Source organism: Macaca mulatta, chromosome X (genome assembly GCF_049350105.2).
Source record: "Macaca mulatta isolate MMU2019108-1 chromosome X, T2T-MMU8v2.0, whole genome shotgun sequence".
Taxonomy (NCBI): Eukaryota; Metazoa; Chordata; class Mammalia; order Primates; family Cercopithecidae; genus Macaca; species Macaca mulatta.
In genome coordinates this window covers 141,048,996-141,074,091 of record NC_133426.1, presented here as the reverse complement: position 1 = coordinate 141,074,091, position 25,096 = coordinate 141,048,996, and the positions used below count along the sequence as shown (strand labels likewise).

Here is a 25,096-nt window from a genome sequence, read left to right as displayed (position 1 = left end):
ACTTATTTTCCCCAAGAGAACAAGCGAATTAGGCAAGCACAAAGGATTTGAGAGGAGGCTGCACTTTAGACTTTGACTTTAGGACCCCAATATTCTTCCTCAGGCTTCTCCAGGTTTCCCATTTCCTGTCACTCAGATTGGAGCCCTCCCTGCCAGCCAGTTAGGAAACAGAGATTCCACCAGTGGGAGAAACTGGAGGGGTGGGAGGAACATGCTCAAAGTCGGAACATTTCAGGGACAAGTCCAACCTGTTTAGCCTCTCACACATAAGCTTGCCTTTTCTTCTCAATATACCATGATTTAGTGCCAGGCCACCTAGGTTCCCCGCACCTCCTCCACCCAGTCCCTTCAGGGAAACAGGGTCCTTTCTGGCTGAGTTCCACGTTCAATATCCAGTGCTCTCCTCATAGCCACCTGACACCGGAGCTGTTGCTCAACCCCTCCCTCGATCAGATGCCCTGTGTTGCTTGAATTCATTTTTCTCCCTGGGCCCCTAAGTCAGTCACATTTTTCCCCAGCTGCTCTTCTGCTCTCTGCTACTCTTGATTGAATTCATCCCTTCTCTCAAATGTCTCCTTCTCACTTCCTCCAGCTTGTGTTTTCTCCATCCTTAAGTATTCTCCAGGCTCCTCTCTCTCCTGGCCAATGGTGCTCTGGTGAGATCATTTTCTTCACAGCACCCTCACCCCACATCCATCCTGGGCCTGCTCCCCAGCTGTAGATGCGGTCATTTATTCACCAGCATTTTGCAATAACTAAACAACCACAGGTTCCTGTGGGTTCCCCACACAAGGAGGGACTAACTCCAGCATACACAGAACAGAAAAGAGGGTTCTACAGGAGGCAGAGGTTTCAGTGAGCCGAGATCGCACCACTGCACTCCAGCCTGGGCGACAGAGCAAGACTCTGTCTCACAATAAATAAATAAATAAATAAAGGGTTCTAGAAAAAAAGGGGTGCAAGATTCAGATATTACCGAGTTTGAAGATGAGAGTATTTTTCAGCAAAACAGCTAGAAAATCGATAGCTTTCCCCCTAAAGAGGGGGTAAGCTAATCAAATCATAGTTAAAGATAATCTATTCAAGGGTGTTTTTATATCACTTTTCTATATGCATCCTCTTTGTATATAAACCTTCTTCAAAATGCTCTGAGAAAGAATACAAGTACCAGAACCTTATAAATTGGGCTTTTCTAGGGTCAATCACATTTTTTAAGTGGGGGTAAAACTGTACCAGTTCATAAAAATAAGAAATATCCTGACAGTTGTTTTATTCTGCATGAAACGTGCCCTTTTTTTGTAGTTTGGAGGTTACGAAGGGAGGCAACAGAACAACATTGATTTTAATCCCTGTCCCCTCCCCTCGCTGCCTGCCTCATTAAAAGCTAGTGGGTCTTACGAACAACCTGAAGATGCCTGCGAGCCACGGCAGAGGCCACCATGAATAGCACTTGAATGAAGTGAGAGAAAAAGGAAAATTGGGAAGCATCTTACTGGTGCCATCTCCCCCACTTACCATTTTCTGTGATGTACCTGGGCCCTCTCTTCATGAAGTTATTCTGGAGAACTGAGGGATTTAAAGGGCTACGCCTCCCTAGAGCAATCAACATCTTAACAGGATCCACAAGTGGAGGCTTTTTTTTTTTTTTTTTTTTTGAAGCAGAGTCTCACTCTGTCACCCAGACTGGAGTGCAGTGGCACAATCATAGCTGACTGCAGCCTCGAACTCCCAGGCTCAAGTGATCCTCCCAGCTCGGCCTCCCAAGTAGCTGGGATTATACGTGCCAACAACCGTGACCGGCTATTTTTTTAGTTTTTTTTTTTTTTTTTCTGTAAAGACAGGGGTCTCATTTTGTTGCCCAAGCTGGTCTCAAACTCGTGGCCTCTAGTGATCCAACCTTCCTCCTCGACTTCACAAAGTGCTGGCATTACAGGCCCCAGCCACCGCACCCAGCCCACAAAGGGAACCTTAAAGAAATGTCTGGCTTCTGTGGGGAGAGAACCAGCTGTGGAGTGAGCTCAGCTTGGCCTTGACTCCTGGTCACTTACTAGGATGTGACCTGCGTGAGCAAGTCACCCAAAGTCTCTAGGCTGCAGTTTCCTCCTCTCTCACATGGGAATAATAACAGCCCGTACCTCAGAACACTGTGAAGCCTACATGAAGCAAGGCTCACAAAGCCCTATGTGCAGTGCCTGGCATGTTGTTAGTACTCCCTAAATGTGAATGAGGGCTGGGCGCGGTGGCTCATGCCTGTAATCCCAGCACTTTGGGAGGCTAAGGCGGGCAGATCACTCAAGGTCAGGAGTTCGAGACCAACCTGGCTAACACGACGAAACCCCGTCTCTACCAAAACAAACAAACAAAAAACCACAAAAATTAGCTGGGCGTGGTAGTGCACACTGTAGTCCCAGCTACTTGGGAGGCTGAGGCAGGAGAATCGCCTGAGCCTGGGAAGCAAAGGCTGCAGTGAGCCAAGATCATGCCATTGCACTCCAGCCTGGGTGACAGAGCGAGGCTCCATCTCAAAAAAAAAAAAAAGAAGAAAGAAAGAAAGAAAGAAAGAAAGAAAGAAAGAAAGAAAGAAAGAAAGAAAGAAAGAAAAGAAAGAAAAGAAAGAAAAGAAAGAAAGAGAAAGAAAGAAAGAAAGAAAGAAAGAAAGAAAGAAAGAAAGAAAGAAAGAAAGAAAGAAAGAAAGAAAGAAAGAAAGAAAAAAAAAATGTTAGCGAGGAGAAGGAAGAGGAGGAGAGGGAGAAGGCGGCAAGATGACCTTGGAGTTCCCTGGAAAGAAGGGGCCTAGCTGCCCTCTGCGTCCTTCCCCTACCACTCTTCCTTTCACAGCCTAATCCAAAGGTGGCTTCACAGCCCCTCAGGTTTAACAGCTGAGACTTTGTTTCCAAACCCACAGGTGTGCTGTAGTGAGCACCTGGGTGGAATGTTGCTCTCTCCTTCCTGCAATTACCAAATCGCTTTAAGGGGAATGCTGTACTTTTTTTTTTTTTTTCCAAGTGAAGTCTGTGCTTGTATTTGCTCACAGTGAATTTTAAAATTGAGGAGATGATGAGCTTGTTTACTAAATAAATATGTGTGTTTGGATCCATTTGCCGTCTCCTCCCTCCAGATGCCCTCTCCCCCTCCCCTCGCTGTGGGCTTCAAAAGCAGGGCAGGCGGTGGGGTAGGAAAATGCAAGTTGTTGGTCTTCTTGGACCCAAAAATTATTTACAGAGCACAGGATTTACAGTCAGGAAGAATTTTTTTTCACAGAAATGGGCAAATCCTAGATGCTCTCTATGTATACAGACCTCCTTTCCAACAGTTATGAAAGGACATTTTACATTTCAAATGAGAGCCCTGTTGGCGGTACATTCTCAAATGCTAAGTTCCATCAAAACATCATGGAGAGGGGAAGGAGGGCACATGGCAATGGGCACCTTTGGGTCCTGACTTCTCCCCGGTAATGCTGTGACTCAGGAAGTAGGCAGGGGTCCTTCTTTTCACCCCTAGTTCCCTCCCCCAACTCCTTGTACATCTGATGTCAAAGCATAAGCTGGTAACCTATACTGAGGGGGAGAATTCAACCCAGGGGCAGCTCAACTTGAACAGTTCTGTCCACAAGTCCAACTTTAAATTCTAACCCCCCCTAGAAATAGTCCCGTTCCTGCAGCTGCTCTCTACCAGCTGCCTAACCAGCTGCCTTTGGGCCAAAATTACCCCCACCTCAGAGTCCCCATCTCAGAACATCATAAACATACTCCCTGGGGCTCATTCATTAACCCATGAGCTGGAGTTGCCTACTTTGGAAGTCAGCTGTGGTCTTCACTATTTTTTTTTAACTTAAACAATAATGAGCAACTCACAGATATCCCTCACTCTCAGCACATGTGGAATGAGATTTTAAAAAGCTTGCTAAGTCAGACCCCAGAACCAACTCAAGGCAGAGATGATGTGAATGTGGAACTAATCAAGAAGTTACATGTGTTAGCAAGATCTGGCTTAATGGTTCTCTTTAAAAAAAAAAAAAAAAAAAATATATATATATATATATATATATGTATATATGAGACAGAGTCTCACTCTGTCACCCAGGCTGGAGTGCAGTGGCACAATCTCAGCTCACTGCAACCTCCACCTCCTGGGTTCAAGCGATTCTCTTGCCTTAGCCTCCCAAGTAACTGGGACTACAGGTGCCTGCCACCACGCCCGGCTTTTTTTTTTTTTTTTTTTTCTGTTGTATTTTTAGTGAAGACAGGGTTTCACCGTGTTAGCCAGAATGGTCTCGATCTCCTGACCTCGTGATCCACCCACCTTGGCCTCCCAAAGTGCTGGGATTAAAGTCGTGAGCCACCGCGCCCGGCCTAAAATACTTTTTAAATTTTAAGTGGCGTCACGAAAGGTGGAATCCTTGCCCTGTTTTTCTGATTCCTTGTTGTTTTTATTTAGGGAGAAAGACATTCTGCCTGTTTATGTGTCAGTTGCAGAATTTGTGGGTAACAGGAGATCGGGTGTGAAATTGAGGCTAGGAGCTCACAGGGAGCAAGAGATAAAGAATCCAGGATTCAAGATTCAAATCGCTGTTGCTTCTGTGGTGAGAGCTTGTCACACAGGCAATTCATTGTGGATTAATTTTCCAGTGATGTAGTAACAAAATCAGCACATCAAATAAAATATTTAACACCCAGGAAAAGCCAAATGCATATTCTGCATGTGTGTCGTTAAGCGGTATTTTTATGGAAGGAAATCTAATTTGAAACAAATGTTGGAACAGAAGTTGAGCTTGTGAAGGGCACTGAGAAACCCTCACACATAAGGTTTTAAAATGTTGCCCAGAAAAAGCGTAATCCTCAGTGTCAGTCCCTTGGATGGTCAGTGTGCACGTTCAGTGCTCGTGTTTATCCACCTGTGTGCACAGGTGTCTTCACTCACTTGCAAATCCTTCACATCAAAACCTGGTAGTCATATTGCTTACATGTGTTAAATGGAAAATGGAAGTGGACTGGTGGGTCCTGTTGTCTAGCACCCTACTGCTTGGTCTCAGGACAAGAAGGGAATCTCAGAATGATGGGTGTGGTTATATCTGGATATCCCTTGCTGGGCTGCCTGAGATCAGCATTTCTGTCCACAGCTAAGAATTCAAGTGCTCTAAACCCAAAGTGGCGAGCCCCCAAGCTTCTATCTGGATCTCTTGAAGGGAGCGTGTAGGGTGTTGTATGTGATCTGTGCAAAAGGAAGGAGCGAATTGGAGTTATTGAGTGAACCCATAGCCAGGGGAGGCCCCTGTACAGACAGATGTCATGGAGGCATAGTCAGGAAAAGTTTGCCATGACTTGGGTTTCTTTCTCTCCCTGCCCAGATGCCTGCCTGCAGCTTTTTTTTTTTTTTTTCATTCACTTGTACATACATTCCTCAAGTATTTACCGAACACCTATTTCAGGCATGGGCCTGGGTTAGCCAGGGCAGCAGTATACAGAAGTCGTTTGTTTTCTCCTCTGCCTCTCAATGGGTCTTCTTTCCTTCTCTCTCTCCCCATAATTCAGTGGTAACAGGGGTGGATGGAGGAATATCCAAAACTCGTCTCTGTAGGAGACATCTGCGCCAGGAATTTCCAGCAACCCCTGAGGAGAGTGGCAGATTGATGGGACTCTAGTTGGGACTAACCAGGAGGTGGAGGGAGGTGGGAGTGGAAAGAGACCTGCAGCCAGGCTGTCTGCCTGAGCCTATTCTATAGCTCCCATTGATTGGACACTTGCTCTGTGCCAGGCCCTGTACGTGCAGTTTTTCAGATCTCATTCACTCCTCCAATCCCATTGAGGTTGCTATTATAACTGTCCGTATTTTATGAGGAAACTGAGGCCAGGGAAGGGAAGGGACTTACCCAAGGTCACACAGCTAGGAAGTGACAGAGTCTCAATTCAAACTTAGGTCTGTATATCTCCAATTCCTTGGGCATTAAAAAAAAAAAAAAAAAAAAAAAGCTAGGCGTAGTGGCTTACGCCTGTGATCCTATGCTTTGGGAGGTTGAGGTAGAAACATCGCTTGCGGCCAGGAGTTTGAGTCCAGCCTGGGCAACATACTAAGACCCTGTCTCTACAAAAAAATTTAAAAAAAAAACAAAACAAGAAAACCCTCCTTATCATTACATCAAAAGTCCAGACATTTTGAAAAGAGAGAGCTTAGGAGCTCTCATGAACTCTGTTTCCATGTGTGGTTTAGTCTAATTTCTATATTCAACAATAATAATTTTAATAATAACACTTATTGAGCACTTGCATGACAGGAGCTATACTAAACAGTTTTACACTCATGGTATCATTTAATAATCATAACGACCCTATGTAGTGTTATCGTTATTATTATCCTCATTTACAAATGATGAAAGCAATGCTTAAAAAGTAATTCCCAAAGTTAGCACTGTCTTATTCCAAATCTCTCTTGGTACATCAAAGGCACTCAACTACTAGACTATCCTGCCTGAAACCCTCCAGGACCTCATTGTTTCCAAACTTCTTTCCCTAGACTTTCTTCCCACCATTTTTTCTGTCCTTATAAGTCTGTCCAAATACATTGCACTCATTTCTGTCCCATGAGTGAACTAAGTCATTGTCTCCTCCATAACCTTGCCTTTTCTCCTCACCCAAATCACTTCTTATCCCCAATATCCAATTAGGCATATCTGGAAGTTCCAAGGATGTGTCCATATAGGGAAATCAGAACAAGAATACTAGTAACACCAAGTTTTCAGTCACCCTTCTAGGTTCATAGAATCTTAACAAGACAGCGAAACCATAAGCCCTTGTACTTAAAAATAACTGATGCTGCTTAAAACTTGGTATTTATTGTATTTTATCTTATTTTATTTACAAACACTATGGTGACTTTAAAACTTAGTTTAAAAAAATAATACTCCTCGAAGTCTATAATCTCCCACATACAAAATCTCTAAAGGAGAGGCTTAAAAGAGAAGTACTCCTCCCAGAAAATCAGACTATTTTATAAATAATGATAAGGTGGCCCTTTTGAAAGTATTGCTTATTTAGAGGCTGGGGATTTAAACTTAGATCACTAGTGAGGGTGTGTTCCAATTACCATAGCCCTAGATAAACATGACCTTCTTTAATCAGCTCTTTGTCCCCTAGTTTCTTAGCAGAACCGCCAATGAGCCAGGGCAGCTGCCATTTTGTGACAGTTTCTTTTTCCATTTTCCAAGGAAGCAAAGAATAAGGAATGCCTCCCTTCCCTCCCCATTCCCTGTTTGGAGTCATGCCCTCTGAGAACTTATTCTATTTCAGCTTCTACCTCTATGCAGTCAGAAAAATGATTCCGAACAACCCATAGAATGAGCACCTGCTTCAGTTATTGTCCCAATGTGAACATGCTAATCCCTGGGTTTAGGCGAGGTTTGCCTTCCACACAGAATGGTCAGGCCCTTCTAATAGGCCAGCACTTCTGGTTTTAATACCCCAGTCTTGATTTCTAACAGGTGGGTGCCACAGTTGTTCAGCTCTTACTATGAGCCAGTTCATAGCTCGAACAATATAGGATTCTTCATAAAGAGTCTGAGAAACTGGGCCAGGCTCGGTGGCTCACCCCTGTAATCCCAGCACTTTGGGAGGCCGAGGCGGGTGCATCACTTGAGGTCAGGAGTTTGAGACCAGCCTGGCCAACATGGCGAAACCCCATCTTTACTAAAAATACAAAAATTAGCCAGGCGTGGTGGCAGGCGCCTGTAATCCCAGCTACTCGGGGGGCCGAGGCAGGAGAATCACTTGAACCCAGGAAGTGGAGCTTGCAGCGAGCCAAGATCCCACCACTGTACTCCAGCCTGGGCGACAGAGTGAGATTCTGTCTCAAAAAAGAAAGAAAAAAAAAAAGTCTGAGAAACTGCCAGATGGTATTATTGGGGGGAAATAAACTCAGTTCCTTTCTTCAGCAACCCAAGCTACTGGATTTAATCAGAAATGAAGGGTGCTTTCACCCTGCTGCTTTCTTCAAACTCAGTAAGTGCCCCTCGCCCTTTTTCAGTTTTTACAAAGTAAAATGTTTGTAAAAACCCAACTTATGTCAGGGAACTAGGGCTGCCTAGCTCTGGTTGTTTCCAACATGGCACTAATGAGACATTGCCCACTGACTCAGTCATTCGACTGTCTGTACTCTTTGCCTCCCTCCCATCCAAGCCCTGACATCCAAGTCTGGAGTGTCACAAACATTCAGGCTTGGCAAGAGAAGCCCATTCTTTTTAAAGACATGATGAAATCAGAAAGACATACAATCCCTGTCCTCAGAGTGGAATCAGGAATATGTGATTCTCCACTTCCATAACAAATGCAAGAGTTTGAGAATGTGTGGTACCCTTTTTCCATTCAGGAAGATTTATTGGGTGAGTCTACAGGCCATTCTTCTTAGTTTGGGGTTGCCATATCTGGTGGCTTTGTACAGAAGCCATACACATTTCCCGCGTCAAAACAGATTGAGAAGGCCTGAATATACAGTGTGTCTCGAGGTTCATTGTGTTCTGGGTATGCACGCAGCCCATGGAATAAATGTGTTACATTGAAATAAGGAATGGCTGTGTGCTGTCAAGAAGTCTAAAATATAGAGAGTGATAAAATAGAAACAGTGGTCCAGAATTATCTACTCTAAATGCCCTTTAATTTCTGTCTCCCATTTATTGCCTCTATTTTTCTCAATTTCCCCTGCTTGAAAAGCTATTAACTTCCCCACCTCCCCACAACCCTAGACTCTGATACCCATAAACAACCATTGCCACTCTTAGGTCCTCTGTTGTGAACACCTTCACTGTGTTTGCTTTCTTGGCACTGGCATAGACTAGACAGAGAACTATAGAAGCTTCTCATCCTGGCTTTGCCGCTTATGACCTTTGTGTCTTTAGTGAATTTCCTAACCTTTCTTATCATCAATTCTTCTTCCATAAAAGGAAGCTAATAATAATACCACACGGAGTTGCTATGCGGGTTAAGTGAGATACTGCACGTACAGCCCTTAACACAGTAACACAGTGTCTCAACAAATACCCATTTCCCTCCTTCCTGTTTTCCTTCCTTTCTTCCTTCTGTGGGAATCTCAGTTGTTACAGTTAAGCAGCTGCCTATGATGAAAGGTTTTGTCTAGTGGGTGGACTCAGTTTCTGTCTTTGTTCTCATCACTTAGGTGTAAAAAGAAAGCTTTAAAAAGTAGGATTATTTTTGAGAGTGTATAGAAAAGTTGTTGCTCTTTGTATAAGACAAAATATCCAAGTTTCAAAAATCCTAGTGGCCTGCCTACCTTAAACCTCTTTGTGTTCTTCTACTCCCAAGGGTGCTCCAATTGGCAGAAGGTAGCCACGTAGGAAATTAAACAGCCCATCTATGTCTATTTATACCCAGCATAAATGCAGTGCGATCAATTTTAGAACTGGTGGCTTGGCCTGAGAAATAGCTATGTTTGGTGGAAGCAGAAGCAGGGCAGGTTCATAAAGAAGTGCACAGAGCTCTTGGAATACAGGAATTATCTGCTCTTCTTGGATGTGGGTGTCCTCCTAGGGACGAGCATCTGCCCTCACTGTCCTAAGTTCTAGAGGCCTCAGCTTTCCGGGAAAGCACAAACCACCTGCTCAGCTGGGGTCTCTCTGGGTCTGCCCTCTCCAGCCTGTGACACAAGTCTTGTGTGAAAGCCTGAGAACACTCCATTCTTCCTCTTGTTATTTTCAAGAAAGTTTTGTCCCTGTCTCTCACTGCCACCCACCATCTTAGAGCTTCTCTCAGCTTCCCCGAGTCATGCATGGGAAATTGCTCCCAGAGCCCCTCTATGCTTTGGTTTGCTTGGTTTGAAAGTTGATTCTGTCCCCTCTCCTAAAAACTCAGCCATCAGACACTGAAGCAGAATCACCCAAGTGTTTTAGAGCCATAGTCCAGAAGCCAAGCCACCTCAGGACTTTCCTTTTCTTTCACGGTGATTAAATTCATTATAATGTCTGGCCATTTTTCTCTGAGTTGTAAGGCAGAGAAGCCAGGCAGGCTGGTGGAAAGGCCTGAGGCCCCGATTGACCTATCCAACCTTGACCTTGATCTTGGCCAAGGCTCTCTGCCCTTCTGGGACCCCCGTTACCACAGTTTTAACATGCGATGCCTGTCTTTGGGGCCCTTACAGAAGAGCTGCAAGGATCAAGAGGGATAAAAGGAGGGATAAAATGATTTCATTTTATCTCAAGAGAGATAACAGGAGGGAGTTATCTATTGGGGTGGGACTGGGGAATCTCTAGACAAAAGATATCCAGATTAAAGCAAAAGTGCCGTATTTTGAGATTTGTTGCCATATGTAACCCATACATGTTTAAACAAGCATTTTAGAACCCCTGGTTTCTGTAATCACTTAAGACATTGCAAAGAAGCATAAATAAATATTTTTAAAGTCATCACTACTACTACTTTCTAGGTGAAATAGAAAGTATTTCTACTTTTGAACATTTTCCCTATAACTGTAATAGGACCTCCATAGACTGCAGTTCCAAGGATCAGAGCCCCAACCTTTTTAATTCGGTGCAAGAAATTTGCTTTAATTTGGATATCTTTTGTCTAGAGATTTCCCCAGCACCATCCCAGTAGATAACTCCCTCCTGTTATCTCTCTTGATCAGCTCTCCTGTAAGTCCCCCAAAGACAGGCATCACATGAACCCCCAGTTCAGGCTTTCACAGTCCATGCTGCTTAGAAAGACCATTTCCTCAAAAAAAAGTAGCCAAGCGTGGTTACACGTGCCTGTGATCCCAGCTACTCAGGAGGCTGAGGCGTGAGGATCGCTTGCGCCCAGGAGATGAGGCTGCAGTAAACTATGATTACACGACTACACTCCAGCCTGGGCAAAGAGCAAGCCCCTATCTCAAAACACACACACACACACACACACACACACACACACACAAAACAAACAAACAAACAAAAAGACAGAAGAAAGACCATTTCCACTGCCCCACCCCCAGGCTTCAGGGCTGGGCAGTAAGCTCCATTCTAAGGGTTTTTTTTCTTAATGGCTAATACTTAGAATCATTCTGAGTATTTTCCTCTATATCATGACCTGCCCTCCCTTCTCCCCTTCCACCTTCTCCTTGTAATTTCCACCAATACACAGTCACATGCAGTCACAACAAAAACCTGGCTGAGAGGTCAAGTCCCTGTTAGAAAGTGTTATATAATCTTCTGTATGTCAGGATTGGAGGCTGTGGGCATCGATGACATTGTAAGACTTTCAAGAGAAGACCTACATAAATAACCTCTGCATGTGTACATGATGTATGTATGTGTGTGGGTTCCCATGCATGCATGTGTTCATAATACATGTGCTAATTATCGCTCCACTACACACACACACACACACACACACACACACGCATGCACACACAAGGCATTCTGTGATAGAACCTTAAAGACCATCTTTTTTTTTTTTTTTTTTTTTTTTTTTTTTGGTGAAGTCCCTCTCTCTCTGTGTTGCCCAGGCTGGAGTGCAGTGGCGCGATCTCAGCTCACTGCAACCTCTGCCCCTCTCCGGTTCAAACAGTTCTCCCGCCTCAGCCTTCCGAGTAGCTGGGACTACAGACATGCGCCACCATGCCCAGTTAATTTTTGTATTTTTAGTGGAGACGGAGCTTCACCATGTTGGCCAGGCTGGTCTTGAGCTCCTGACCTCAGGTGATCTGCCCGCCTTGGCATCTCAAAGTGCTGAGATTACAGGCGTGAGCCACCACACCCGGCCAAAGACCATCTACTCTAGCCTCTGATATAGGACAGGATCTCCCTCTCCAGTCACCCCAACAAGTGGCCAGCCAGCCTCTAACTGAATGCCTACAGGGAACAAAGAGATCTTAGTTTCACTCCAGGTTTCCCCATCCATTTTTGGACAACTTTTTTACTGGGAACGTCTCCCTGATACTACAGTGCAATTCTAGTTCAGTTTCTCCTGTAGGCATCAAATGTCAGCACCAACACCACTTTTAACTGGCCCCTTTCTTTCTAAGTTTTTGTCTCTATTCCTTGTTGCCTCATCATATTTCTAATTCTAAACGGAATTTAAGATTGTAACAAAACACGGAGTCAGAACATTAATAATTGCAGGCTCCTATCTCAGAAAGGAGGCACGTGTGTCTGTTCCATTTGTTAGGAAGATATAATTGTTAGTTTGCTAGGGCTGCTGTACATAAACTGGGCGACTTAAAACAACAAAAAATGTATTGTCTCACAGCTCTGGGGGCCGGAAGTTCAAAATCAAGGTGTCGGCGGGGCCATATCGTGTGACGGCTCTAGAGAAGCCTCTTCTAGTTCTGGTATTTGCCCACAATCCTTGACGTTCCTGGGGTTGTAGGCACATCACTGGAGTGATGCACATGGCCGCCTTCTTCCTACATGTCTCACATTGTCTTACCTCTGTGTGTGTCTGTCTCTGTGTCCACATTTTCCCCTTTTGTAAAGACATAAGTCATATTGGATTGGAGCCCACCATAATGATTTCATTTTATCTTGATTACCTCTGTAAAGAGCATATTTCCAAATAAAGTCACATTCTGATGTACCAGGGGTTCAGACTTCAATATATCTTTTTGGGAGGACACACTTTTTTTTTTTTTTTTTTTTGAGACAGAGTCTCACTCTGTTGGCCAGGCTGGAGTGCAGTGGCATGATCTTGTCATACTGCAACCTCTGCCTCCTGGGTACAAGCAATTCTTCTGCCTCAGCCTTCTGAGTAGCTGGGACAACAGGCACGTGCCACCACGTCTGGCTAATTTTTGTATTTTTAGTAGAGACGGGGTTTCCCCATATTGGCCAAGCTGGTCTCGAACTCCTGACCTTGTGATCCACCCACCTCGGCTTCCCAAAATGCTGGGATTACAGGCATGAGCCACTGCACCCAGCCCGGAGGACACAATTTTTTTTTTTTTTTTTGAGACAGAGTCTCGCTCTGTCGCCCAGGCTGGAGTGCAGTGGCCGGATCTCAGCTCACTGCAAGCTCCGCCTCCCGGGTTTTACGCCATTCTCCTGCCTCAGCCTCCCGAGTAGCTGGGACTACAGGCGCCTGCCACCTCGCCCGGCTAGTTTTTTGTATTTTTTAGTAGAGACGGGGTTTCACCATGTTAGCCAGGATGGTCTCGATCTCCTGACCTCGTGATCCACCCGTCTCAGCCCCTCAAAGTGCTGGGATTACAGGCTTGAGCCACCGCGCCCGGCCCACAATTTTATACATATATATGTATATATAATTAGCTATATAGAATATATAGATATATAGATATAGAATAGATATAGATATATAGAGAATATGTATATCTATATATAGAATATTAGATGGCCGGGCACGGTGGCTCACGCCTGTAATCCCATCACTTTGGGGGGGGCGAGGCGGGCGGATCACGAGGTCAGGAGATCAAGACCACGGTGAAACTCCGTCTCTACTAAAAATGCAAAAAATTAGCTGGGCATGGTGGCGGGCGCCTGTGGTCCCAGCTACTCGGGAGGCTGAGGCCGGAGAATGGCGTGAACCCGCGAGGCGGAGCTTGCAGTGAGCTGAGATCCGGCCACTGCACTCCAGCCTGGGCAACAGAGTGAGACTCTGTCTCAAAATAAAATAAAATAAAATAAAATAAAATAAAAAGAATATTAGATATATAGATATAGAATACATAGATAGGTATTCCTAAACATTTGTAGTCCAGTGATGTAAGTTCAAGTCTTAGTCCTAGAGAAAAATTTCAGAAAGAAAGTCCTTCATTCTTTATTAAGGGAAGATAGATTACCAGTGTGGGGAAACTTCCTTTTTGTTGTTAATAATTATATTAATATATGTATTTATTATTAGATATAATAGATTAGACGTTTATATTTATTTTTAACATTATATATGGTGTATTTTAAAATATTATATATTATAATATGCAAATGATGAACACAACTTTAACCAATTGCTTTTTTTTAACCAAGTAATTAATTGCAGGAAAAAGGCACCAAACCAACACCCTGTTCTTCTTGTTCTTTTTTTTTTTTTTTTTTTTTGAGACAGAGTCTTGCTCACTGTCTCGGCGCCGTCTCGGCTCACTGCAACCTCCGCCTCCTGGGTTCAAGTGATTCTTCTGCCTCAGCCTCCCAAGTAGCTGGGACTACAGGCAAGTGCCACCATGCCTGGCTGATTTTTTGTATTTTTAGTAGAGACGGGGTTTCACCGTGTTAGCCGGGGTTTCACTGTGTTAGCCAGGATGGTCTCAATCTCCTGACCTCATGATCCACCCACCTTGGCCTCCCAAAGTGCTGGGATTACAGGCGTGAGCCACTGCGCCCGGCCCAATACCCCGTTCTTGCTTTTTTTTTTTTTTTTTTTGAGACGGAGTCTCGCTCTGTCACCCAGGCTGGAGTGCAGTGGCACAATCTCGGCTCACTGCAAGCTCCGCCTCCTGGGTTCATGCTGTTCTCCTGCCTCATACTCCCAAGTAGCTGGGACTACAGGTGCCCACCACCACGCCTGACTAATTTTTTGTATTTTTAGTAGAGACGGGGTTTCACTGTGTTAGCCAGGATGGTCTTGATCTCCTGACCTCGTGATCTGCTCGCCTCAGTCTCCCAAAGTGCTGGGATTACAGGCATAAGCCACCACCTGGACTCTTTTTTTTTTTTCTTTTTTGAGACAGGGTCTCACTCTGGGCTCAAGCAATCCTCCTGCCTCAGCCTCCCAAGTAGCTGGGACTACAGATGCGCACCACCACATTCAGCTAATTAAAAATATATATATATTTTAAATATTGCTAGGATAAGGAACTATGACATCCAAAGTCAAATCTTTGTTATATAAAAAGTCCAGATCAGAGAAGTGTATAGTGATATTTACCAGTACAATACTCTATCATATGTGGAGATGGGGTCAACTGCAAAGCACTTTTGGGAACATTCAGGCTTAGGGACACTCAAACAGACCTGAAGTTGGCCTGGATCTCTCTTTTAGTCGAGTTGGCAGAGTGAAAAGCCCAGCCCAGATGGAGCCAAGGGTCAAGTTGGTGTAGTGGAGAATTCATCCATCTTGCCTCTGATTTTCCCGGAACCTCTAGCGTTTTCTGATTTCTGTGTCTGTGCATGGAATTGGGAGTGGATGTGTAGGTCTGCTCTCAGGAGGAACAGATATCCAGCCTGTGGTTTAGGTTCCTTTTTCTAGCTAAGGGAATCCTTGGACAACTTCAGGGGCTAATTCCATTTGCCCGGGTAAACCTGGGGGCTCTACCAAGCCCCTTCGAGGCACCCCACCATTCTTCAGTACCTTGTGGACCTGAGGCTTCCGCTTCTGATTATGCTGTCTCTCAATTGCCTGGACTTGGTCTAGATACGGCTTGAAAATTTCTTCTTCCCTCCCATGTAAAGGCCAGACTAGGGGAGAGTTCCACTTTGTCTTCTTTCCAGAGGATGACTTATCACAGGGATGGAGGAAAAGGGGTACAAAGAGTGCTGGCTCCACTTGGGGTCACTGACTAAGAGCTAATTGGGTACCGTTGGGTGGGACAGACATAGAGCCCTTGGCATCAGTGAGCCTAGAAGGTAAGCAGGTGTGCAAGTGGACAGGCCAGGACCCTTGTTAGGACTCTGTACTCTCTAACTATTATAGAAAGACTCTACTGCTACCCCAGGCCTTCAACTGGGAGACTGGAGAAGGAGTAGGGGAAGGGGTTAGCCAATAACCAGATTCAGGCCCTTAGGGGCTGGACAAGGAGGCAAAGGGGCAGGTGGTGATTTCTGGTGGTCATTCATTAATTTCTTCCTTCTTTCATTTAAAAAATATTTACTGAGTACTTACCATGTACCAGATACTATAGTAGACCAAGATTCCATTTTTAAAGGAATTTACAGTACAATAACCAAGGAATGGGGAGAAATAGTAGGAATCAGGGCAATAGTAAGAAACAGATTTGGGGATTTTCTTCTCCTCAGTATGTGTGTGTCCGTCTGTCTGTCCATCAGTGTGTGTGTGTGTGTGTGTGTGTGTGTGTGTGTGTGAGAGAGAGAGAGAGAGAGAGAGAGAGAGAGAGCACAAGAGCAAGAGAGAGAGAGAGAAAATTTCTCTTCCTACAATGTCCTCATCACAGAGCAATGCATCTTTACCTACTCTGATATGCACACATGCCTCCCAAATTGTAGGCTCGCTAACAATGACCAACAGCCTTCCTATCAAAGGAACCTTTTCTAAAACCTTTTCTACCTCTCAGGAGCCAAACGATGGTGAATGGCCTCAGTCAGGGCATTATACACATGCACCAAGTGACCACATTCTGGGTGGGGCATACACAAGGTAGCTTTGGGTTTTGGAAAGATGCATTCTGGTCAAGTCAGTGAAAAATCAGCCAAGTAGCCTATAAAGTCAACTGTGGTTTATTTTGGACTTAGGCCACACCTAAGGGGCCATATGCGTGCACCTCACTTTAAGAAAACCTGTACTCAAAAATCCCAGTTTTGAAAGGGAGACGGGAATGTGCCTGACCATTTTTGGAAGCCATCTAGAGCCCTCATTTATTGACACAGGTGTATCAAAGAGGTGGTGAAGCCCTTGAAGGAACATCTGATTCAATCCTCTGCCTTCTGATGATTTCAGATCACCTCAGGCAAATGGGCCTTTATCTGGTTTTGGCAGACTCCCAGAGACTACTAATGGGTTAAAAATGTGGCCGTGGCTGCCGTGGAGTTGAGAGGTCTGCACAGACACAAACCTACCTTGTCTTTTAAAATGAGAAGGGACTCTGGGGCTTTGTGGCAAAGGGTGTAGTTTGCTGAAAAAAATCAAACTCAAATAAATTGTTAAAACATAAACTGAATTAGGAGCATACATTTGGGATGTCCCTCACACTTCATGGAAATTATGAAATACATCTCTTTGTTCAAGTTTAAAATTCAACCAACTCAGCTTCTCTGCACAAAAGGGGAGGAGTTCCCATGACCTGATCTTTGCAATTTCCTCTAAAGTATGGCTTTCTATATTTATTTAGGAATATTTATGTTCAGTCAGGGCATGGTTTACCCTTGTTGTGTAGCCTTATTATAGTTTGATTTCACATTAGACTACTCACCTTTTAGTAACCAAATTTGCGACCCAGCGGAAATTTCTCTCTTACAAGGAGCTTGGATTCTTATTTATTTCGCAACCTTTATTTGTGTATGAGATGAACCATGACATTTAAACTATGCTTGATAGCTTAACAGATTATAAGAACAAAACCAGATGGCCCAAACAAAAATAATGCTTTGATTGCTTTAAAATTCAATGTCAAAAATTAAAAACAGCTTTCCAAAAGCCTTGACTTTTTTTCCCCTGAGATAACTTCGAATCATATATGTGGACATATACTTTCCCCCCAAATTCGAAATATATAAAACATTTTAACAATGGTTATTTGGGGGTTGAGAAGGGTGTTTCCTTCTTTTTTCTTTTCGACAGCACCCAATTTTTCTGCAGTTACTTTTAGAATCAGAAATAAATTTTTAATGACTGCTTTTTAGTTTAATTTTAATGAAGCCTTTTTAGGGTTCGGTCAAGGTGTTTTTCTCTGCCGAGAAAATGGACATTGTTAAGTATTAGCAGTTCATAATTCTTCTTCCACACAAAATGATGAATAATGTGCGGTTACTTTAACACTGTGCTTCATGAGGTTGGAAAACTGAACCAGTCTCAGCGTCTTTAAAATTAATGTAAATTCTACAAAAGCAGTTATTTAATTTTCTAACTCACTTTAATGTACTTTCAACATCATTAGTATTAATCACAATTGTCACTTTCTTTGAGAGCAGTGAACCAACTAATTCCTTAAAACTGGGCTTTAAAAAGAACCTCCATTTTAAAAGGCTCTCAAACCTTGAGATAGTTTGCAGGGCACAGTCAGAATTTGACTGCTTGAATGTTTAAACTCAAGCGCCCACAAAGTGTTATGATTCCTTTTTTTCCGTTCTTGTCCTGTAAAAGAATCTTTAATCTGACTCAGATTCATTTTTCTTTAAATCAGCTGCAAGAGAGTGAACAAACTTTGCTGCAAATCAAAGCCCTGACAGTTACATTTCCCTGAGATAATTGCATGCTGCTTTGGAGTTTCCTTTTCCCTGCTGTTTCCTTTTGTTTTGACAACAAGTTTCTGGGAAAACAATATACAAATGATAACTATGCTGTCACGAGTATAGTGAATTTTAAAAATAAATAACTGTCGACCCAAAAAGCTTCCAGGAGCCTATGGAGTGAACTCTTTTTCCAAACCGTTCCAAAACCAGATGTGGAAATGTTTAGCTAATTCCCTTTCCCATTCTTCATGCAAAGAGTTCATACGTGTCTCTAACGACATCAGAGGAGATGGGGAGACAAAAAATCCTGTCTGCTTTCAAAGCGATTTCTCTTACACTTCTCAATTCACTCTCTAACATCACATAACTAATTTGGACTTCAGCTTTTGTCTCTTTTTAAAAGGATTTTTTGGGGGTTCTGAGATTAAAAATGCTCTGTGCTTAGACCAATATTCAATCTCTTTATTATAAAACATTAAAAAATAGAGCTCATGGTAAGAACATTTAAAATCTACCCTCTTAGCCATTTTGAAATATACAGTACATTATTATTAGCTGAAGTCACCATGCTGTGCAATAGATCACTAGAACTTATTCCTCCTGTCTAACTGCAACTTTTTACTTTTTGACCAGTATCTCCCCTTACCCCTTCCACTCCACTCTCTACTTCTTAAAGTAAGTCAATGGACGTGTTAACCAGCTTGATCTAAAATAATCATTCCACAATGTATGCATAGATCATTGTTACATGTATACAAAGAACACTGTATCCCATAAATGTATACAATTTTTATTTGTCAGTTTAAAAACAGCACAACTGCTTAACTTTATAAGCAGCATTTTCAGCATAAAAAATTTAATGATGGGGAGTTAAGTGGTAGCTCTTCTTCCTCTTTCCTTTTTTTGTTTGGGCCAATCCATTCTCTTCCTGTCTATAAGAAGAAAAGGGCTGTCTTGGTTTCACAAGTACTATGAGATCTCAGTCTGGCTTTGCTAATCAGATTGTACCACTGTCAGTGACTGATATAGATAGCTCTTAAACATAAACACTGGCATTTTTCTGAACTTAATTAAAAGAGCATATGTGTTTATGGGGGAAGAAAGGAAATACAGTTTATATTCCCAAAATGAAACATTTTATGATTTTTTAATGTAGAGAATTTATTAAGGCTTATTAGGGAGTTCTTGAAAAAAGGGGAAAGAGGAAAACTCTGTTGAAGGAGCCAGTGGGAAATGTATATGCATAAACTCCATTTACAAAAAAACAGAAAGCTACTTGTATTCTGTGGCTTCAAGGAAAGCAAACATTTTGCATCCAGGTGTTATTAGAAGCTCTGGGTTTGCCTGACCTCTCTATAGCTCAGTTCAGGACGCTGTGTACCAACAGCTGAGCCCTACTTGGCTATACAAATGCATCTAAGCTCATTGCTTTGGGCATGTTGCAGGACTAATTTGCAATCGAGTTAAAATGGGGCCACAGTAATACAGACCCTGAGACTGCTTTTTTTTCTCAGCCCAGAGGACTCCCCAAGAAGCTGGACAGTAGTCCCAAAATGAGTGGACCCTTCTTTGCATTTATTTCTTCCCCAGTCCCCAACTCCACGTCAGCTCTAAAGAGTTCTAAAGACTTTAAATAGAATTCTGCCCACAGCTCCTGGGATACTGTGCATGGCCCGCATGATGGCTAAAAATACCTTCAGTTGGGCACCCCCACACAGCCCTCTCTTCTGGTATCTCCTTCCCATCTCTAGCCCCTCAGCCTTCTTTTCCCTCTGCCTGCAATAACTAGAGCCCACTTTCTCCCTCCCTTGTTTGGGATCCCATTCTTCCAGTACATCTCAGCAAGGTGTCAGAAAAGTCAGCTGATGAATTCACACTGTGTTGTGAATGACTTATAACCATCCCCAAGCCGGGTGTGGTGGCTCACGCCTGTAATCCCAGCACTTTGGGAGGCCAAGGCAGGCGGATCACCTGAGGTCAGGAGTTCGAGACCAGCCTGGCCAACATGGTGAAACCCTGTCTCTACCAAAAATACAAAAATTAGCAGGGCATGGTGGTGGGTGCCTGTAGTCCCAGCTACTCGAGAGACTGAAGCAGGAGAATCGTTTGAACCCGGGAGGCAGAGGTTGCAGTGAGCTGAGGTCGTGCCACTGCACTCCAGCCTGGACCACAGAGCGAGACTCCATCTCAAAAAATAATAATAATAATAACCATCCCCCAACACACACACACACATACACACACACACGCACACATACACACACACACACACACACACACACACACACACACAACTCTACCCTTCACTAGGAATTGCAGGTAGCAGGAGAAGGGAGGCTGCCCCGCTTTGAGGATCTGTTCTCAGCAAGGAGTAAGTCCCAAAGTGTGCCAATGAGCTAGGTTTCTAACTAGCCAATGAGCTTTTCTAGCTCATTTGCAAGCTCATTAGAAAGTACATTCTGCTTTCCCCCTAATCTCCTTTCTCTCCCCTTAGAGATGAGCAACCTTAAACTTGGGTCTCAGTGACCTCCTCTTTAAGCTTTATCTGAGCTCAAGGGTATGCTGTCACACGCCTAGTCATCTTCATTTATTTCTCCTATCACATGGTGAGCTGTTCTTGGCTTTACGAAAATCAGAGGAAACGGATTCTGCCGTGTTCACATTTGGAGACTTGTACTAAATGAACCCCTAAACTCAATGACGTTATTGAACCCCTTCCTTTGAGACTGACTCAGTGCAACATAATACAAGAAGTGAATGTGTGGGGGTGGGAAGTGAGGTAGTCTAAAATGATTGCTTGAGGGACAACAGTCTCATTTCTCAGAAATTCTAGACATTTTATAATTATATTTGGATTATTTTTGGGGAGGGAGGAGAAGGAGTACAGGAAAGATGCTTGAGGGAGGGGGAGGAAATGGATGGCTTAGCTCTCTGGAAAAGAGTAGCCTTAAACTTGGGTGTTAATTTTGGGGTTTGAACAAAAATAGTTGTTTCCTTGGCCTAGTCCAGAACTACTTAAGGAGGAGGTTTTCATTCAGGGCAATTAGGCCCAGGTTGTGGGATGATGTTAAAGAAAGAAGGAAAGAAGGAGAGAGAGAGAAAAAGAGAGAGGCAGGAAGGGAAAGAAAACCCACCTAAAGCACATTTAGGACAAGGTGGTCTTCTATAGACCAAGACAGTAGTGCAGTAGTGATGGAGTGATTACCTCAGCTTCCAAAAGACGCCTCAGCAAATGTTATGCAGTATTCCAGAGCAGGTGGTTTCTTTACTTAACTGTTGAGTCATCTAGGACCAGCTCACATCAGAATTTACTTACTTGTGTTGTTATTGTTGTTTCCTTTTTGTTTGTTTTGGGGTTTTTTGGTGCAGGAGAGAGAAAGGGGGTAGGTTTTTGTTTGTTTCCTGCTGCTGCTTCTACTTTTGCTTTGTGAAAAACAAACCCCAAAAAAGTTGTCCCAGGAGAGACATTTCAGAGGGAACAAAGAGGAAAGGAAGGAGCATGGCAGACGTGTGGGGCTTCTCTTTTACACCCCCAACACCCCTAAGAGAATAAGGAATCATTAATGGCAGAGTGAAAGACAGTGAGGCCAATCTGTGCCAATCAGAAACAAAACATTTCATCCAGGCCAGTGCATTTTTCTAGTGGGCTCCTGTGCCATGGTTTCCATTAAACAATGCAGCAAATTCGTCACTATCAAGGGAAGAGAAAGAGCTGCATTTTTGCAACTGGGGAAAAAGGAGAGAAATGTCTTGGGACATTTTTTGGCCCATTGCTATGCACACAGTAGGCATTCAACAAACATGAGTCAAAGAATGAATTTGTGCAGGGGTTACTTATCTCAGCAGGGAACAAAAGTGAATCCCTATATGCATGTACATTTCCTTCCAAACTTTAGGCGCTTTACTATGTGATTTATGTCATTTTCACTTGTAAAATGAAAGTTGAGTTGGAAAACATTGGATGATGTTGCTCTTGCTTTCTTCTTTCTTCATCTGTTACCTCCTTCTGACAGCATGTTTTAGATACTTATTCCTAGCACTGCTTTTTCTCCTCACTGGTCTGCCTGCCACTCTTTGAGAGCTAGAAGCAATAGGACTAGGAAGTGGCCACAGAGCTTTCTATTGAAAAAGAAAACATAAAAAGCTAGAGAAAATAAAAGAATGTAAAGCAAAGATTTAAGGAGATATCTTGTCAATCAATGTGTAAACTACAAACTCAATCCTCCTTCTCTCCCTTCCTCCCTCCCTCCCTCTCTTTCTTTCTTTCCTTTCTTCCTTTTTTTTTTTTTTTTTGAGACAGAGTCTGTCTCTGTTGCCCAGGCTGGAGTGCAGTGGCACAGTCTTGGCTCACTATAGCCTCAACCTCCCAGGCTCAGGCAATCCTCCCACCTCAGCCTCCTGAGTAGCTCAGACTATAGGCGTGTACTACCACGCTCAGTTAGTGTTGTTTTATAGAGACAGGCTCTCACTATGTTGCCTGGGCTGCTCTTGAACTCCTGGGCTCAAGCAGTCCTCCCACCCCGGCTTCCTAGAGTGCAGGGATTACAGGCATAAGTCGCCACAACCTGGTCCCTTTCTTTAATATAAGATGTTTACAGTAGTTTTCATGTGTAATATGCATTGAAAAATGTAAAATTCAAAACCAGCATGTTTTTATGTTTCCGCAATTTCAGTATTTTACAAGGTGTCCCAAAGAATTTATCAGGGACTCTATTGGTCATAATGACTTATGATGCCACTGCCAGTTTATGAAGCATTCGTATGATCATTTTAAGTAAGCCACTCGGCAAAATTTCAATATTTGGTTGATAAGAATAAACCACAATTCCTTCATAGGTTTTTATTTGATCAAATTTGTTGTAACAACAACAAAAAAGCAATAGGGAAGGGTTCATTAGTATGGTCTATGAGAGGACATTGAGTCCCCTAAAGAGGCAAGTATTGCCATCTTGAATTAAACTCTATCTCCTATCTCTTTATTCAGTGTTTGACACAAAAACTGTTCTGTTTTGGGTTAGTCTTGACGTTAAACACAAAAGGATGCCAGTCCTGATCAGTGTAAACTGTTGTTCTACATATTAGGGATATGTATTTTATACTAGAACAGCATGGGAAAGTCACTTTAAAAAGCCATTGTAATCGTCCATAAACACGTGAGTTCCAACAATGAAATTAAAGTTCAGTTCTCTCTCGAATGAGTGTTTTCCTCTTCTTAATGCTTTAGGAACAGCCTTTTGCTTAAAAAATATATCACGTTTGAACTTTCAATAGAAAATAAGATGACTTGCCTCTTGTGTTTTTGTGTGCTCTAGAAATCCTCACTGGACGGCTTCCTGTTTCCTGTGGTTCATTATCTGATTGGCTGCAGGGATGAAAGTTTTTAAGTTCATAGGAGTGATGATCCTCCTCACCTCTGCGTTTTCCGCCTGTTCAGGACAAAGTCCAATGACTGTGCTGTGCTCCATAGACTGGTTCATGGTCACAGTGCACCCCTTCATGCTAAACAACGATGTGTGTGTACACTTTCATGAGCTACACTTGGGCCTGGGTTGTCCCCCAAACCATGTTCAGCCACACGCCTATCAGTTCACCTACCGTGTTACTGAATGTGGCATCAGGGTCAAAGCTGTCTCTCAGGACATGGTTATCTACAGCACTGAAATACACTACTCTTCTAAGGGCACGCCATCTAAGTTTGTGATCCCAGTGTCATGTGCTGCACCCCTAAAGTCCCCATGGCTCACCAAGCCCTGCTCCATGACAGTAGCCAGCCAGAGCAGGGCCATAGCCCAGAAGGATGAGAAATGCTACGAGGTATTCAGCTTGTCACAGTCCAGCCAAAGGCCCAATTGCGACTGTCCACCTTGTGTCTTCAATGAAGAAGAACATACCCAGGACCCTTGTCACCAAGCAGGGGCTCAGGAGGCCCAACCTCTGCAGCCATCTCACTTTCTCGATATTTCTGAGGATTGGTCTCTTTACGCAGATGATATGATTGGGTCCATGTGATCCTCAGGTTTGGGGTCTCCTGAAGATGCTATTTCTAGACTTAGTATATAGTGTACAAATATCTGACAAATAAGTGCCGTTGTGGCCCTCATGTGAGCACTTTTGAGAAAGAGCAACCTATAGCAACTTCATGAATTAAGCCTTTTTCTATATTTTTATATTCATGTGTAAACAAAAATAAATAAAATTCTGATCGCATAAAAATATGTTGGGCATTTTTATTTAATAAACACATATCTCATTTTCAGTATGGGCCAGGCATTTTTCTAAGTGGTTTGCAAACATTGGTGCGTGGTCCCTTCTCTCTAGGATGACTTCCCTCTCCGTCAAGTTCCTCTAAGAAAGCCTTCCGCAATTGACCCTCTGTCTATATCCCCATTTCCCTTACACTCTGCACCACTAACTTAGTACTCAGCCACATCGTTTCTTAGTTCAATCTACAACTGTGTCACTTTTTATCCACAAAAAGCATAGGTTGCACTGGTGAATTATAAACTATCAATGGTTCTAAGAAGCACTCACGTCACTACCCACCAGCTGGATGGTAAATTCCTGATGCCAAGAGCCAGAGCTTATGCTTTAGCCACAGACTGATAGTGCTTTGAAAGGAGTTTTTCTCCCCCAACACCTATGATCAGAAAATTTTTGCTCAAGTTTGGCTATTAGCTTTCTCAAAGGGGTAAGAGAGAAAGGGGAGGAGGAAGAGAGACAGGGAGGAGTAAAAGTAAGTGAATTGTTCAACAGAAATTTATTATTGAGGCCAGGAGTGGTGGCTCATGCCTGTAATCCCAGCATTCTGGGAGGCCGAGGCAGGTGGATCACCTGAGGTCAGGAGTTCACGACGAGCCTGGCTAACATGGTAAAACCCCATCTCTACTAAAAATATGAAAATTAGCTGGGAGTGGTGGCGGGCACCTGTAATCCCAGCTACTTGGGAGGCTGAGGCAGGAGAATTGCTTGAACCCAGGAGGCGGAGGCTGCAGTGAGACAAGATCATGCCATTGCACTCCAGCCTGGGCGACAGAACAAAACTCCGTC

The 25,096-nt window shown here is 43.5% G+C and overlaps 1 protein-coding gene across 4 annotated transcripts in view; it reads left to right on the top strand.

The window, feature by feature from the left end:
- Positions 1-24,262, top strand: part of PLAC1 (placenta enriched 1) — a 198,337-nt gene extending 174,075 nt beyond the window's left edge. For all 4 annotated transcript variants that reach the window (XM_077987878.1, NM_001194091.2, XM_077987879.1 and 1 more), the window contains 1 exon segment: positions 23,362-24,262. In XM_077987878.1, the coding sequence (XP_077844004.1) occupies positions 23,420-24,058 (639 nt within the window). In that variant the 5' untranslated portion in view covers positions 23,362-23,419 and the 3' untranslated portion in view covers positions 24,059-24,262.
- Positions 24,263-25,096: the final 834 nt, after the last annotated feature.